Raw genomic sequence first — 15,470 nt, 5'->3', positions numbered from 1 at the left:
TAGATATAAGGAAGAAATTTTTTACGCTGAGGGTGGTGAAGCACTGGCACAGGTTGCCCAGAGAGGTGGTGGATGCCACATCCCTGGAAACATTCCAGGTCAGGTTGGACGGGGCTCTGAGCAACCTGATCTAGTTGAAGATGTCCCTGGTCATTGCAGGGGGGTTGGACTAGATGACCTTTAAAGGTGCCTTCCAATCCAAACTATTCTATGATTTAACTAACATATACTCTTAAATTACATTCTACTTCATTATAATTGGATTCCACTGTTGTCCTATACAGAACTTGACCCAAGCCACAAGAGTCATCAGCTAGTAGGAATGCATCATTCTTCTTGCTCAGAAAGAATTACTAGGTTTAATATTAAAGGTTTATTTTGTTGCAAACCGGAAAGTTTTAATAGTAACTGATCAATAAGAATCAACATTTGTTTAGAAAAAGAACTAAAGTTCAAAATACAAGACAAGATTGTAATTGAGTAACTGCAAACATTAAGATCCCCTGTTTGCTAATTTAAATAATTGTTAAAAATCAGTCAGGTAGCCAAATCACTTATTTAAATTAGTCCATCCTAAGTAGGCCATCACTATTAGATTTATGACACTGAGAGGAAAAAAGAAATCAGCATAATAAATGTACTGCATTAACACCACCATTAATATACAAACACAAAAGCTGTTAATGATACAGGGAAAAAAAATATCAGAAGATGTAATAAAATAGACTTTCTTGAGAAGGAGGAAGAAAAACCAGAAAAAACTCAGCATAAAAAAAACTGCCAAAGGAATTCATAAAATGAACAGAAAAGACTCCCAAAATCTCTCTCTGTTCATAAGTTCTTTTAGTGATCATAGTGATCCAGATCTGGACAGTGATCAATCATCACTGGTTTCATTAGAAGAAATGAAAAGTGATTTCTTTAGGACTACTTACAATATATTTTATAGATACAAATGAAGGTACATAGAAGGATATCACTCTAACATAAGTACACATGAAGGCAACAGAACATTTTAAAGTGGAATAATCAGCTATTCACTGCATGAAAGAAAAAAAAAAGGTTATTTACAAGAGTATCCCCCCAAAAAGATTAAAGGAGTTTTTTGGAATCTTTAGATCCAAACCTGATGTAGAAAGTCTGGTTTTGTGTACAAAACTCTACAAAAAGGTGACAGAATAATTGGCTAGAAGCTCAGACTCTTTACTAAGCAAGTTGGAGATGCATTTAGAAGACAGCCACCACCAGACGGAGCATTCAGTGTTTTGTCAAGGGAAGAGGAGGCAGAAGATGAGCAAAAATATGACAAATGCTGATATGATGACTAGTGATAATGCAAAATAAAGCTACCAGAAATGTTGGACTGTAAAAATAAAAATAGTGAGGAGAAACTTATAATTTGAACAGATATGATTTTCCAAAAATAAATTTCATTTTGCTGCTGAGGAAGAGATTCCCTGCAAACACTGTCTCTCTATTTGAAGAAGGGTATTTTTAAATCTTTGTGTATGTGTGTGTGGTTTTTTTGTATTAATGGATTTAGACCCTACTGATCCCCATCCAAGCAGAAATAATTCTATGTCCTCCCCACTGCAAAAATAGGGTCTTTGACATCAGATGTGTTTTAAAGGCTTGAAAATAATTCCAATAGGGAATTACTATATTATGCAAATGCTCTGATAAATTTGGGACAGCTAGAGGGAATGATTAGAGCAGCTGTTAGGTACAAAAAGGTTTTACTTTCCTATGCAGACAGTGTGCCACTGAGATGTGTCTCAGAGCCGCACAGTGTCTCCTCTGGCTCAGTACTATACCTATAGTTATAACCTAGCCCATAAAACATATTGTCCTACATTGTCTTTAAATGAAACACAAGACTTGAGAAGAAATAAAGATTTCTGTGAAAAATATTAAACCCTTTTTTCTTTTTGAGAGCGAGAGGGAGAAAACTACACTAAGAAAACACTGGCATTCTTGGGCTGACCTTTCTCTTAGCCCTCACTTTTCCAATTTTCAGAACATCTAAGTGCTTCAGAAATGCTTTTGCCTTTAACGCTTTTGTCCCCACAGTACACTTGTAGGAGAGACAAGGTCAATTACCTCTTTTTGGAGATGATCTGCAAATGGTGACTCAGGTGCATGTTCTGCTTGGTAAAGAAACTCGCGTTAAATACGAGTTAGCTCAGATACCAGACCCAGTATGAGCATATTAGCATGAGATTCTGCCTGGGCTAATTCCCCTCCTTCTCCGATTTTCCTTACTACAGTTAATTGTTCTAACTATATATAGTTAATTCTTCCTAACTACAGTGTCCACTGATGTGCTTCTATCTCTTCAATACATAACCTTCCTTATGAATGGCTAACTTCAACATTACAGCTGATTTATATTACATTAACATAACATTAATATCCATCCAAAGCCACTCACACAAAGGTTGGAGGAGGGTAAGTGACTGAACCTAGATTTTCAGAGCTGAGAACTCCTGCCTTTCTGTTCTCTCCTACGAAGTTGTTTTGAGAAACAGCACGAACAGTTATCTTTCCTCCTGCTGCCTGTACAGGAGAGCCTCTAACGCCGTCCTGAGAAGAATGGGTGCAAGCCAACACAACAGACCTCATGAAAAAAAAAATTCTTCACATCAGGAAGAGCTGGACTAGGCTTGCAGTCCCTTTAGAAGAGGAATCCTAGCAGTCTGAGGCACACAGAGATGTCTGGGTGACTAGTCAGCATGCTGAGATACGCAGTGCATGTTAATCAGGGTCCCCCATCATTGTTTTTTTAATGAAGTCATAAACAAAACCCACCCACCACCCACCCAGACCACAAGAAGTTAATCTCAGTACTCCTGTTTATTCTGGAAGGATTAGCTAGATCACAGATTATTTCATATGCTTCTTGGATACGTTGTTGAAAAGAAAAGAATACCCAATCAACTGTCACTGGTTTCTCATCAGTAAATTTTTGACAGAAGGAAAAGTATATTTTTCAGTTTGAGGAAGTAGAAGTGTCTGTAATTTACGAAGCAATCATGGTTACTATATTTAATATGTAATTTATACATACCCTATTAAAGCCTGCATTAAGAAGGGGAAGAACAGAAGTCTCTTCTTGGTCAGTAGATCTACAAAACAAAATGTATGGTCACACAACATTTAAGAATTAGATGGTATCAATTTGACATAATTACCTAAATATAACGAATGCAGTGAGAACACTCTTGCGTAAAATGCATACATAAGATCATACTATTACAGGAGTTGATGCTATAGTCTTCTTTTATACATATTTGCAGCTATTACTACAACCTGGTAGTTATTCCTACAGCAAACCTGACAGACATTCTAAAAGAAGTCCTGTGTCTCTTCACAGACACACAAGGGTATTACAGAAAGAAAGCATGAAGAGGATAAAAGACATCCTGTCATATCCTATGAGAAAGGATCTAGAAAAATGTTATTAAGTAAAAGGTGAAGCAAGTTGTAAAGTCTTTGTCAGCAACAAACTTAGTCTATTTTCTAATCTTGGCAGGAATAGTTCTTCTCCTACCACTCTGTTTCCTAATATTTTAATTGAGCTAGGAAATGAATAAAATTAGAATGGATTCAGTAGTGTGCAGGAGTTTTAACAAAGACAGGAAAGGTCTCTTTTTCGAAGGTATTTGATAAACAATGTATTTAAGTCAGTAAGAATTCTACCTGAAAACATAGGGTATGAATTACTGAATAAGGATTTCAGGACAACATTCTGGTGAGTTTAGTACCAATGGGATTGAAGTGTACTCCATTACCCAGTTCCCTAATAACCACAGTGTGTTATTTGATCCAGTTATTTCTTTTAGAAAGTAATACACAGCTTTCTATTTCTTTTTCTTTTAGAAACCAACACATAGCTTTCTATTTTTTCTTAGTATTCAAGCCATTACATTATGATCCTCTGAAGGTGATAGGGTTAGTACTAGTCTGTGTAAATGGAAAGTTATTAAATGCTTAAACAGGCCAGATAAAACATCACTAACCCATTTCAGGTAAAATAATATTAAACATAGTCTACGAGGCTTGCTAGTAAGATACTTTCTGTTATTGGATAACTATTATACATAACATTCTTATAAAGTAAAATAAAAATATTTCACAAAATAGTAATACTTACGTGCGTGGAACCACAGCAAGTATTACAGTGTGTTCTGATGGTTTTGTGGCACGAATAGTCCTGAGGAAACAAAAATTTCTCAGTTACACCACATGCTTTCTCAACGTTACTCTGAGTATCTTCACAGACAATATAAATGAAAACCAGGACTAAAAGACACCATTGAGGCTAGAAAATAGGATATCACACTGCCAAAACCTACCTATCCCCACTCAGACAATCCATTTCCATTTTGCTACCAGATTCCTCAGATTTTGCTCACCGCAGTGAAGAGGCAAGAGCTCCAAAAACACAGGGCATGGACAGCAGCTCTTCAAATCCACTCTTATAGCCTAGCAAAGGTTTGCCCTGTTTACTTAGCTTATTTGGGGCAGACTGCCCTGAATGCATGGGATGAGAAAGGTCAGTCTATACAATGCATTTTCAATACCCATTAGCTAACTTAGACAAAACTGTCCACCACTTTTTCCCCGTATTTACCATTGTCCTTCTAGATATTGTAAAATTTTCTTTAGAGGGTGGGAAGTGCTTTTGGGGCATGCAAGTAAGAAAAGAGGGTATAGCAAATGTATATGATAGACTATCATTTATGAAATGCTGAGTAAGCAAAATTTTACCACTCTGCATATTATTGAGAAACTGAAAAAAATATGACCAACTATCAGAAGAACATTCCATTCACCTTTTGCGGACTAAAGATATCTTTTTTCAATCATGTCACACTGTCCTGAATAAACAGGCTTTATATTTATTTGTTGGTCTTTTAGAAGAACTTCCATCAGCACATGTATTTGAGCTTTAAAATGCTCCTTGTCATAAACATAACAAATTTCAGCTCACAATGGACTGAGAAGCACAGTATGGTGTACGGTACAAAATCTATGCTTCAGCTGAAACAGTGTATTTTAGCAAAGAATCCCAATACTAAGTGCTTGCAACCTTAGAGCTCCTAAGACCGAGTCATATGGACCAGAAGAGTGATGTGAACTTTTGTGAAGAGCTGGCAGTGCCTGACCCACTGGACAAACAAACACATTCCTTTGAAGCCCTGCAGCTTCAGGCTTTGCTGCAGCAGACTTTGCTGCTTCTCCCAGGGAAGAAGCAGGCACAGAGGGCAGGGAATAATTTCACAACAGCTCTGGCTTATGCTCTGATAGAAGACCATGACCTAAAGAGATAATTCAACAGTTCAACTTTGCCAAAAGTATATTTTTCATATAGTTCTCCTCTTACAGATGTATGCAAACCTCCTGGCCTCAATCCCCAAACTTCCATTTTACTATAGTTTTGGGGATTCCCCCCCCCCCCCCTTTAATTTTTGTTTTAGAAAATTAGAAGGTTTGGTTTTGTACAATATATTCTGAAGTTCAAGAGAAGCATAAGGTCCTTTAGGTTACCTGCAGATATCTTCTGCATCAAAATATCTGGAGTTCCTGTGATCTATAACAATTATTTCCTGGTGCTTATCAAGAAAACATTCAAGCGCTGACTCTGGAGTCCGGGCAATATTGCACCTGTATCCAGCTCTGTCACAAGCCCACCAGAAACCATCACTTTGGTTGTCTTCTTTTGCAAAGATCAGCAAAACCTGCAAAGCATGCAAAACAGTGTCAATACATTAAACATACAAAATAGTCCTCTGCGTGGTGCAAATCTTAACAGACACTTCTGCTATATGAAAGACTGAGTCTACTTTGAAAGTGGGAAGATTGAACTACAGACTGTAAAACAGCTGATGCAGTAGCACAACTTTCTTAATAGATGGAGTGATTATCAACAGATAGTCAACAGTTAACTGCGTAGGACTGATAGTTAGGACAAAACCAGCTGCCAGATGATGAGTCTCTTCTAACTCATGTTCAAATTCAATCAGCAGCCACCCAGAGTAGGTGGGTAGGTGATCAAACGTCATTGCCACTCTCATCAGGCCATCCTAGCTGCACACACTTTTAATTGTAATGAACTGTCTGAAATGCAACTGCCTTAATTATCACTCTTCAGGGACAAACAATTAACATAACACAGTTTTATTCATTATTTCTCCTTTGATGTACAACAAAAGGGAGTTAACCCATATCCTTTCAAAACTGAAAGGAACAACAGACAAACAAGTATGAACAGGACTGGATAGGGGAAAAAAAACTGATTCAAACATCACAATTTTTACCCAATAAATTGTCCCTAATTATGTAAATATAAAAGGTAGTTTCGACAACTTCAACTGAACACTTAAGGAACTGCTCACACAAGATCAGGTAGGATTAGGCGCTGTTCTAAAAATCAAACTCATGCTGTAGGAAGTCTGTTTGCTAACTGACACACAGAATATAGGCTGAAAACAGCTGTATTTGTGTGCTTCTGGTGTGAAAGAAAGAGTGTTTTTAGGAGAGAACATATTTTTCATCCTTGCCTTATAATACATACATTATCAGCATACAAATTACACAGCTAGGGACACAAGTCATGTAGAAAATCCCCTTCACAATTTGCACATATTTACCATAGCAACTGATCACTAACCATGCCACCCTGTGTGATAGATGAAGAAAAAGGTTTAGTGCAAATATGCTGTGAAAAAGAAAGGCCTGAAAAAGTCAAAAGTTTATCCACAGCTATTTAAATTGCACAGAAAGGTAGCAGCCAGAGAATAAAAGCAAAATCCTGTTCACTTCACAAATAAAAATCATCCCCTGACTTCACTGAAACAACCTGCCTGAGCAAAATATGCAAAATTTTGCCCAAAATGTCCATAAGAAAGGTCAATAACTTTTCATCTGTGTTGCTTCATGCAGCTGTGGTGTCACCACATGAAATTCAACAGCATCAGTCTAGAAGCTAGAAAAGGCAACCGGTACTTTTCTCTTATCTTGAGCTGCCTGGATTGTTGAATTCTAAACAATGAACAAATCAATTAATGTTCTATGGCAGGACAACCAGTCAAGGTTTCATTAAACAGTGGAAGAAAATTATATGCTTGGAATTTCCATAAATGTTAAGAAATAACTTAAGAAGTTTCAATTTACTAGAAAGAGTAATTTTAATTGCAATTAACAATAAGCAGATTTGGGTTACTGACACTTAACATCCAAGGCAACTGTTGTCACTCTACTTAATCCCCGATTTTTTTCCGGCCATCAAAGTGTTGGAAAGCAGTGACGTGGTTGAGCTGCAGACTTTGTCTGTGGATACTTGGGTGAAGTCCCTACCTACTCTGATACAATCTTCTGTTCAGTTCCAACTGCTATTAGTTTTATTTTGTTCCTAGTTTGATGGGTACAATATGGTTCAGAAAACAGTTTTTTTGGGGGCACATTTTTTTTGATATGTTCCTTCTCTCAGCATTCCCAGTTTGGAAATAAAGAATTGCAAAATGCAATTGTTTACCAGCTGTAAAATAAGGGAGCTTAATTAAACCACCTGATCTCCCACTGGCAGTGAATTATCAGTGTGTGAATCCTTCTGAGAATATTAACTTTAAAAGGCTTTTTAGAGTATTACTACGATGCTTTCTCATTAACATTTGTATGAAGCTTACTATAAACCATCAAAACCTAATGTAACTAGAAGTATATTGCAAGATACGCTCTCAAAGTCAAGATAAAAATATACCAATCCATATAAACAACACCGTCAAGGAAAAGCTTTAACTCAATATGTGTTTCTTGGCAAAAAAAAAAAAAGTAGCTATTTTTTGGTGTATAATTTGTCAGTGCTACTGTAAAAAGATCATTTTACTCAGTGCTGCCCTGGTTTAGGAGCACCACGGACTTCTCCTGTGGAGATCTTTACACTTCTCAGTGATATATTGGAATTTTTACCATCTTTCTAAGTATTTGCTTTGACACCCGCAAAGGAAAACCTTAACCCAATAAGGTGTTCCTTGGAAAAAAAAAAAAAGTAGCTATTTTTTGGTGTATAATTTGTCAGTGCTACTGTAAAAAGATCATTTTACTCAGTGCTGCCCTGGTTTAGGAGCACCACGGACTTCTCCTGTGGAGATCTTTACACTTCTCAGTGATATATTGGAATTTTTACCATCTTTCTAAGTATTTGCTTTGCACAACTGTTGCATGTCTTGTTCCCAGTTTATCATACAAATACAGAAAATGGACAGAGATCTGCTTTAAAGAGCTCAAAATAAAACAAGAGACACCAGCCGAGTACAGACACACAGGGTACCACAATGAAACTGAGAAAATTACAAACAGCAACTTAAGAAGTAAAAATAAAGTTAGTTAATTATTCTTATTGTATTGTATCCCAGCAAGAGAGTTTTAAGGTGGAAAACACATAGTGGCTCTGAATTAAGTTAGGGAGGAGCTCTTGTTACACCGAAAATTGTCATGGGGGAACAGTAAAATGCTGTGCATCATCATGCTTCGTTTGCAGCTCAGCAGGGAAGATCACCATCATCAGAACAGAAATGGAGTTTGATGTCAATGCTGTGAAAGATGTGATGGCCAATGAATGTCCTAAGAGGTGAGAAAATGCAGCATCTGAATGGGGGACATATCCAAACCTTTATCAGCCCTGGTGAACACTTCTGCAAAAGGATAAGACAGTTTTTTTATGTGCATTAAAAGTTTATAAAAACCACCTTTCTCCTGTGTCCTCTGGAGAAAGTATATTTACATGTACTTTTATCATGGTCATTTCTAAGGTCTCAGAACAAAACCATGCCTATTTGCAAGCCTTGGCACAAAATCGGGGCAGATGTGCAAGCTGCATGTTGGGAGGGCGTTTGGAGGGTTGGAGCTCGTAGGTTTGCTTTGGACTCTTCCCCTTGCCCCTTAAGGCCAGCAGCACCTGCGTCATGATCTAGTACAAACCAAACCAGATTTGTCCTCCAATACAGATGGTCATAAAGTCCAGTAAGGAATCTGTTAAATGCTTTATGGCAGGTCACAGTCACAAGTAAGGTGACCTCTCAGACAAAAAATATGGGCCATTTCAAGGTTGGCACAGGTGTCCCATAACAGCATAAAACACGCACCAGAACATCGCTAAGAAAAGCCCTTGTGGCAATTGTTTTAACAAACTAAATTGACTTATCAGACAATTGTGAACATGATTAAGCACCCACAAATAGACATTTAAAATGTAATATTCAGTAGCTGTTTGCACTGCACAGAGAAACAGGTAAATCCATTGTCAAGGTGGAATAAAAGATTAACACACATTTTTTTAAATGCGTGGATGTGTGCAATACTTGCCAAATTAGCTGAGGTAATGTGGCTTGTTCCACAAACAAAGGAGATGGGTTTACATAAAGTGTTTTCCCTTCACTGCAAATAAGTTAGTGTATGGCAATGTCTTTATGGAAAACTCTTCTGTTAATGGTTTTACTTAAGGTCTGCTTTGTGCTTTACTTGAGGTCTTCCATGGTAGCACCATAGATTCTCAATTGTGTAATGTAGGGACAAAATAACATCCACACTTGACAAGATACCAAGAATAATGTCAAACACTTTTAAAAACAACAAAAAAATCCCCCACTTGCCCTTCTTATAGGAAAAATCTTCACTTATAACAGCTAACACTGGTACTACGGTATTTTGGCAAATCCAGTTTCTACAAAGTAAAATCCTGACATAAGCACTGAGAGTATTTGTATTTGTTAAATATCTGCTTGACCATCTTTCTGAAGATGATCACAGTCTAAAGAAAATTTTTCTGTGAAGAGTTCCACACTTTTATGTTGAAATTCCTTGCAAAACCAAAGACTGGTCTACTGCTGAAGCCACTGTTCCACGGTGTTATTATAACATAAACAAATAGTTTCATCGGATCAAGCCATCATTAAGACTGCATGTTTAATACAGAAATAAAAATGTAAAGCTTTATGATGCATATACACATTATTTATTTTCCTTGAGAATAGTATTTCTTCCACATGTAGGTTTTTCCTCTCATAGCCAGATATGGGGGAAAAAGCCCCAAACCCAAAACAGAAAAGGTGACGGGTGACTAAATGTCTCTGTATTTTACAGAGTTAAATGACCCAAAACGTTAATTCAAATGAATGCCGTATCACTAGAGCAATGTTAGAGACTAAGATAATTTAATTTCCTATCATCTGAGAGCTCTAACACCCACTATAAGCTAAAAAAGTGATGCTTGGCATCTGTTTACTGGCAGAGGAACAAAATGTACAGAAACAGAAGCAAGTACGGGTGAGAGCTGCTGCTCCTTAAGCCAAAGTTCAACTTGTCTTGTTGGAAGTGGTGTGATTTCTTGGATTGGTGACCTGTAAAAGCACAGTTCTCTGTCCTGTTGTGCAAAACCCAGCAAAACTCTCCAGGCACCTAAACTTTGTAATGGAGCTCTCTGCTTTGGTATATCAGAACTGAACAGTTTCTAACATCCAGAGAGGCAGCTCTTTCCCCTGCTAATGCACATACACTCCTTTTGACAGGGCATATAAAAGGAATGATCTGATGTTAATGGAAACCTAAGCACCTCGTTTACCAAGTTAATTTACTTGCAGATCTCTTCTCAAGCAATCAGATAAACCAAAACACCAATTACCCATCTTGCAGTCCTTGTACAAGTAAAATGAAAGTATTATACCTAACTATAGGGGTTGAACCTTAAAATTTCTTCACCCATTAACACTGAATTGACTGTATCGAGAAACTGAAAGAGCATCTTACCTGAATTGGATCTTGTGTCAGTCTCATGGGCCCAATTTGCACTTCTGTAGTTGAAGCCTGCTGAAGAAGAGTAATACAGATATTTTTTTCTGGTCTGGTTCTTAACAAGAAAGCATTTGACGTGCAAGAATGAAAGATCAAACAGAACCATGAAAGACTCAAAGGCAGGCAGGCATATAACTAACAGCCTTCATTTAGTTGTTTTGAAGCGTATCTTTTATGAACATGTTTTACCAAACTCCTGATTTTGTTCTATTTGCCTCTAAGTTAAAAATTGTAGGGTTTTACATAAGGAAACAAGAAACACCACTTCGTTTCCCCTCTTTCACCAGCAGAGTACCTTGGTTACACAGAAGGACTTGTATTTTGCTTAAGACTACAGAGAGCTATTTTTTCTGGCCAAAAATTGCCTTATTCATTTGAATGTAATACAGAACTTGTATTAAGGGTCTTGTGACATATATTCAATAATAATATTTTAATGGGTTCGGTTAGAAAAAAAGTGACTTTTCAGACTAGAGAACTTGTTTGGATTACAGATTTAAAATTGTTTTCCAGAACCATAACCTTTAGTTTGCAGGAAAAAACATTGCTACCATGTGAGCCATCTCATTTTCAGAAGACATGAGAGCACATAATAATTTAAAGCTATTACAAGAAAGCCAGCAGACATTGGCTGTGGCTGCTTTGTTGCCATATTTCCTAGGAGTTGGACTACCTTAATACTTTTTGTGTCTTGATACATTTCAATACACTTCTCCTGTACACTACTGATTTGTTTCACTTCAGACCATTAGCTACAGAAGGTTGTTAAGCAACTGAACAATACCTATGTCCTCCCACAGATGCATGTACTCAAGGAAAGGTCTTTGAACCTTAAAATATTGTTCCTCTCATGTGTATGGAGGATTATTTACAAGTTAGCAACCTCCAAAAGGGCAAATTCTCTGCTTTCCTGGTACCAGTTACCCCAGGTGCCTGGTGTAGGTGAGTTAAAGCAGTCTCCCGGCAAGACATGTAATTTGAACAAAACCCTAATTGTAGGCAGATTCCCAGGACTGTTCCCTGACACACAGGAACCCTGGAGCCTTATTTCTGCAGCATTTTGCTCTGCGGTGCTTGTTAGTTTGAGCCTTTTGTCCAGGTATTACCTTACTCTTAAATTTAGTATTTTTCAAAGGAATGTGTATAAACATTCAAAATGGATGAAGTTACCAGTATTCAACTTTTTTCCTTAGAGAATACAATACCGTACTAAGTATTAACAGCCTTGCCTGCATGTGAGACAGTGGTATTATGTATAGCTACAACTGACACGTTGGACTTTCATGCACCACTGAGCATCAATTCTTCTCAGCCCAACAACATACGTCAGAAAGTGGTAACAGGCAGTACCCCAAAAGATTAAACTACAAAGCTTGCCACTGTTTTCCAAAGCAAAAAATGCCCCCAATATAAGTGTAGTTAACCTCTCCTTTTCTCACACAAAAGCTTCACTTCCCACTTGAGCTCCTGCCATAACAGAATGTAACTTAATGCCAGTAAGGATATGAGAATAGAAATGAAAGTTAGCACCCATCATCAACCATGAGTTATGAGTAAGGTTAGAGAAACAGTTCCTTGAAAGCTCCCAACCCCTTTTTCCCCCACCAAAAAAGAAAAACAGCACATTCACACTCCAATGGTATTATATAGGAAACTCTTAAATGTATTTTTTATCACTATTCACTTTGATTTAAAAAACCAAAAAGTTTTAAACTTGTCTCATTAGATGAATCTGTAAGAATACACAACAGACTTGGGTCAGTATCAGTGCAAAAACTTCTTTTTTTTACAATGCACAGCTCCGACCGTCTCAGAATGTATTGATCAAGAGCCTGGGATCCTTCACAAAAGACAGTTAGGACACAGGGACTTATTTTATTATCCATTTATTAATGCTACTAGGGAACTGGCATTGTAAATGAATGCCTTCCATTTTTCTACCACTTCAGAGGACATCCAGATTTACTTACTCTGTTTTGTCCAAGAAGGAATAACTGTGTCTACGGCATAGATCGATGCAGACAAGTCTATCGATCCCTTTACAGAGATTCCTTTATAGGGTAGCCACTGGTCTTAGCCAAGGTATTTTAAACCACCACCAACAAAAAAATCCACACAGCTGTGACTCAGGGTTTCTCTCCCTGCTGCTTCTGTGTCAGTGTCATGAATAGAACATACCTGAATAGAAGGACCTAAAAATCAGGGTCTCTCTCTTCCCCCCTCCCAGTTTCAGGGTGTTCCTGCCTTTGCTAACAGTAGGAAAGCTTCATGAGGATTAGAAAATCTGAGAGACCCGATGTAGGTAAACTTGACCCTGTCCTGCTCGGCGCAGACATGATAGGGTCAGAACCACACAGCGATGCAGAAAAGGTGCTGCTATATCTGAAAGATTGCCATGTATAACCTTGAAGTCCCCAGGTTGCTCACCTTCATTGCTTATACAATGCATGGAAACAGATGGGACCCTCAAATTAAGACTAATAATGACTCTGAGCATAGGAAGGATTAATAAACCTTCTAATCAGATACAGCAAAAAGTATGTCTGAAATCCTCCTTCCTGGACTTGGAGTTCTGAGTTTTATTTTACAAGCTGAATCAGTCCTTTGGATTTATATGCCCACATTGCTCTGGGTACAAGTGACTGTCTCAGTTTTCTCTTTCAAAACACAGCTAGAGGAGGCAGCAAAAATAATGACATGAGTGCCTGGCATTCACAAACATCCTACAGATCTCTCCTTGGCCTGAAGGAACTAATTCCACATCTTCCTAACTCCCAGAAGAATCTGACCATGTGGATGTCGCATATTAGTGATACCACGACCATACCTCTGCTCATTTCCTGACTTAAGTGAATATCTCATAGCTGATGATTTCCAATTTAAATAAATCTCTCATTATTTGATTGACTGTCAGGAAGGACTGCTAATAGATCTGCAACCTAAATCAATTACTACAGTAGCTCATGACAAACTTTTCTGGTAAAACATGTGGAGACAAGCCTGGTTCCAAAGAGGTCAGTGAGAGAAGCCCTGATTTCAGTGAGCAGGGAAACAGACACAGGGCTGGAAGCAAAGAAATCATAAATAAACTAACCATCTGGGAATAACAAAAGCTTAAAAACAGTGAAGAAATTTTTGTTTTAACATTTTAAACTCTCCAATATTATTTCCAGTATCATTCTAACCTCCTAGGCAATCTCCACAGGAATCAGCTATTAATCAAAGAATTAAAGACAAAGTCAATGGTACTTTCTTAAATCCTATGTTCTTATGTAAATCACTGATCATCAATTACCTTACTATCATAGCAGTACCATTAAGCAAAATGTACTTACCACTTCATTAAAGGTCCACACTTTTAAATCACCAATACAAAAGTCTTTACCCCCCAATATGCCTGCAGACTTACAGCCCCTGCAGTTTATGAATTATCAAAAATTAGTAACACAACCACTGTAAAAATAATCACTAATTAGTACAGCAAAATCTTCTTGAATAGTTCTTCATTGCTCCAGAGCAACAACAGCAACTAGAGCCAACCAAGCATCGAAGCAAAGGTGTTGGTGAGTTCAGCCTCCTGGAAAGGCTCAGGATGGATGCGCCAGTTGAGAACCATCGCACAGATGCCAAGGTCCCTATGGACACCCTTTTGCCCTGAAGGGGCCTTCCCCCTACCCACTCTGTCTTCTTTCCTCTTTAGTCACTCCCACACTGACACATCACTCACCTTTGTAGTATGTTCTCAGACCCCTGTCCCTTTGGTTTTATAAGCAGGTAACAGAACTCTCTCTTCAACCCAGCTCTCACTGCACTGCTGCACTCCCCCGGCTCCATCCCCCCAGCTTTGCTAGGGCTCATTTGCATTTGTCTCCAGCTCACCTTTCCCCACCTACACCGCTGGTTAGGGTTGACACCTCAGCCCATCCTTTGGCTATTACCATTTCCATATTCGATTATACCACTATTTTCAACTTCAAATCCCTTCCTTTTTTTTCTTGGCCAAACTGCAGTCCTGAAAAGGATTACAACCATGTGTGACCTCAACACTGGTCTTAGCCTTGCTTGAATTCCCTTATGAGGCACAGGGCCCACAGCTGTTCTCCAGCATCCTTGGCCTGGAACTGGTGTCCTGCTACAACACACCTGACCAGGGTGTCCAGCTCCTCTTCCACTGTTCAGCAACGTTACACCCCTCTCCCTTCCCCTCTCCCCTCTCCCCTTCCCCTTCCCCTCTCCTCTCCTCCCCTCTTTCTTAGCAGAACTATATCCTAATCTTTCTCCTCTTCTTTTACTGTTTTATAATTTCTGGTCCATTGAACTCCCATCCACTGGCATTTTTCTATAGTTTAACACTCAGCCACTTTTTCTCCGTTTGGGGTGTCCCCATGCTTCTTTGCCAGCTCCCAGTGTTACAGGGAATATCACTTGACCTGTTGTTGTGGTTTAACCCGGCAGGCAGCTAAACACCACACAGCTGTTCGCTCACTCCACCCCCCGCCCAGTGGGATGGGAGAGAAAATTGGGAAAAAAAAAAGTAAAATTTGTGGGTTGAGATAGAGACAGTTGAATGGGACAGAAAAGGAAGGGAAAATAATAATAATAATAATAATTATAGTAAT

General features: G+C 38.3%; 1 protein-coding gene across 2 annotated transcripts in view; it reads right to left on the bottom strand.

The window, feature by feature from the left end:
- PDE8B (phosphodiesterase 8B) overlaps positions 1–10,866 on the bottom strand; it is a 54,438-nt gene extending 43,572 nt beyond the window's left edge. For both annotated transcript variants that reach the window (XM_009280296.2, XM_009280295.2), the window contains exons 1-4: positions 10,807–10,866; positions 5,551–5,741; positions 4,154–4,213; positions 3,068–3,125 (exon numbers count right to left, since the gene is read on the bottom strand). In XM_009280296.2, the coding sequence (XP_009278571.1) occupies positions 3,068–3,125; positions 4,154–4,213; positions 5,551–5,741; positions 10,807–10,833 (336 nt within the window). In that variant the 5' untranslated portion in view covers positions 10,834–10,866. The remainder of the gene's footprint in view (positions 1–3,067; positions 3,126–4,153; positions 4,214–5,550; positions 5,742–10,806) is intronic.
- Positions 10,867–15,470: the final 4,604 nt, after the last annotated feature.

Source organism: Aptenodytes forsteri, unplaced genomic scaffold, assembly GCF_000699145.1.
Source record: "Aptenodytes forsteri isolate BGI_AS27 unplaced genomic scaffold, ASM69914v1 Scaffold387, whole genome shotgun sequence".
In the NCBI taxonomy this organism is placed as follows: Eukaryota; Metazoa; Chordata; class Aves; order Sphenisciformes; family Spheniscidae; genus Aptenodytes; species Aptenodytes forsteri.
This window is presented reverse-complemented; position numbering and strand designations above follow the sequence as displayed.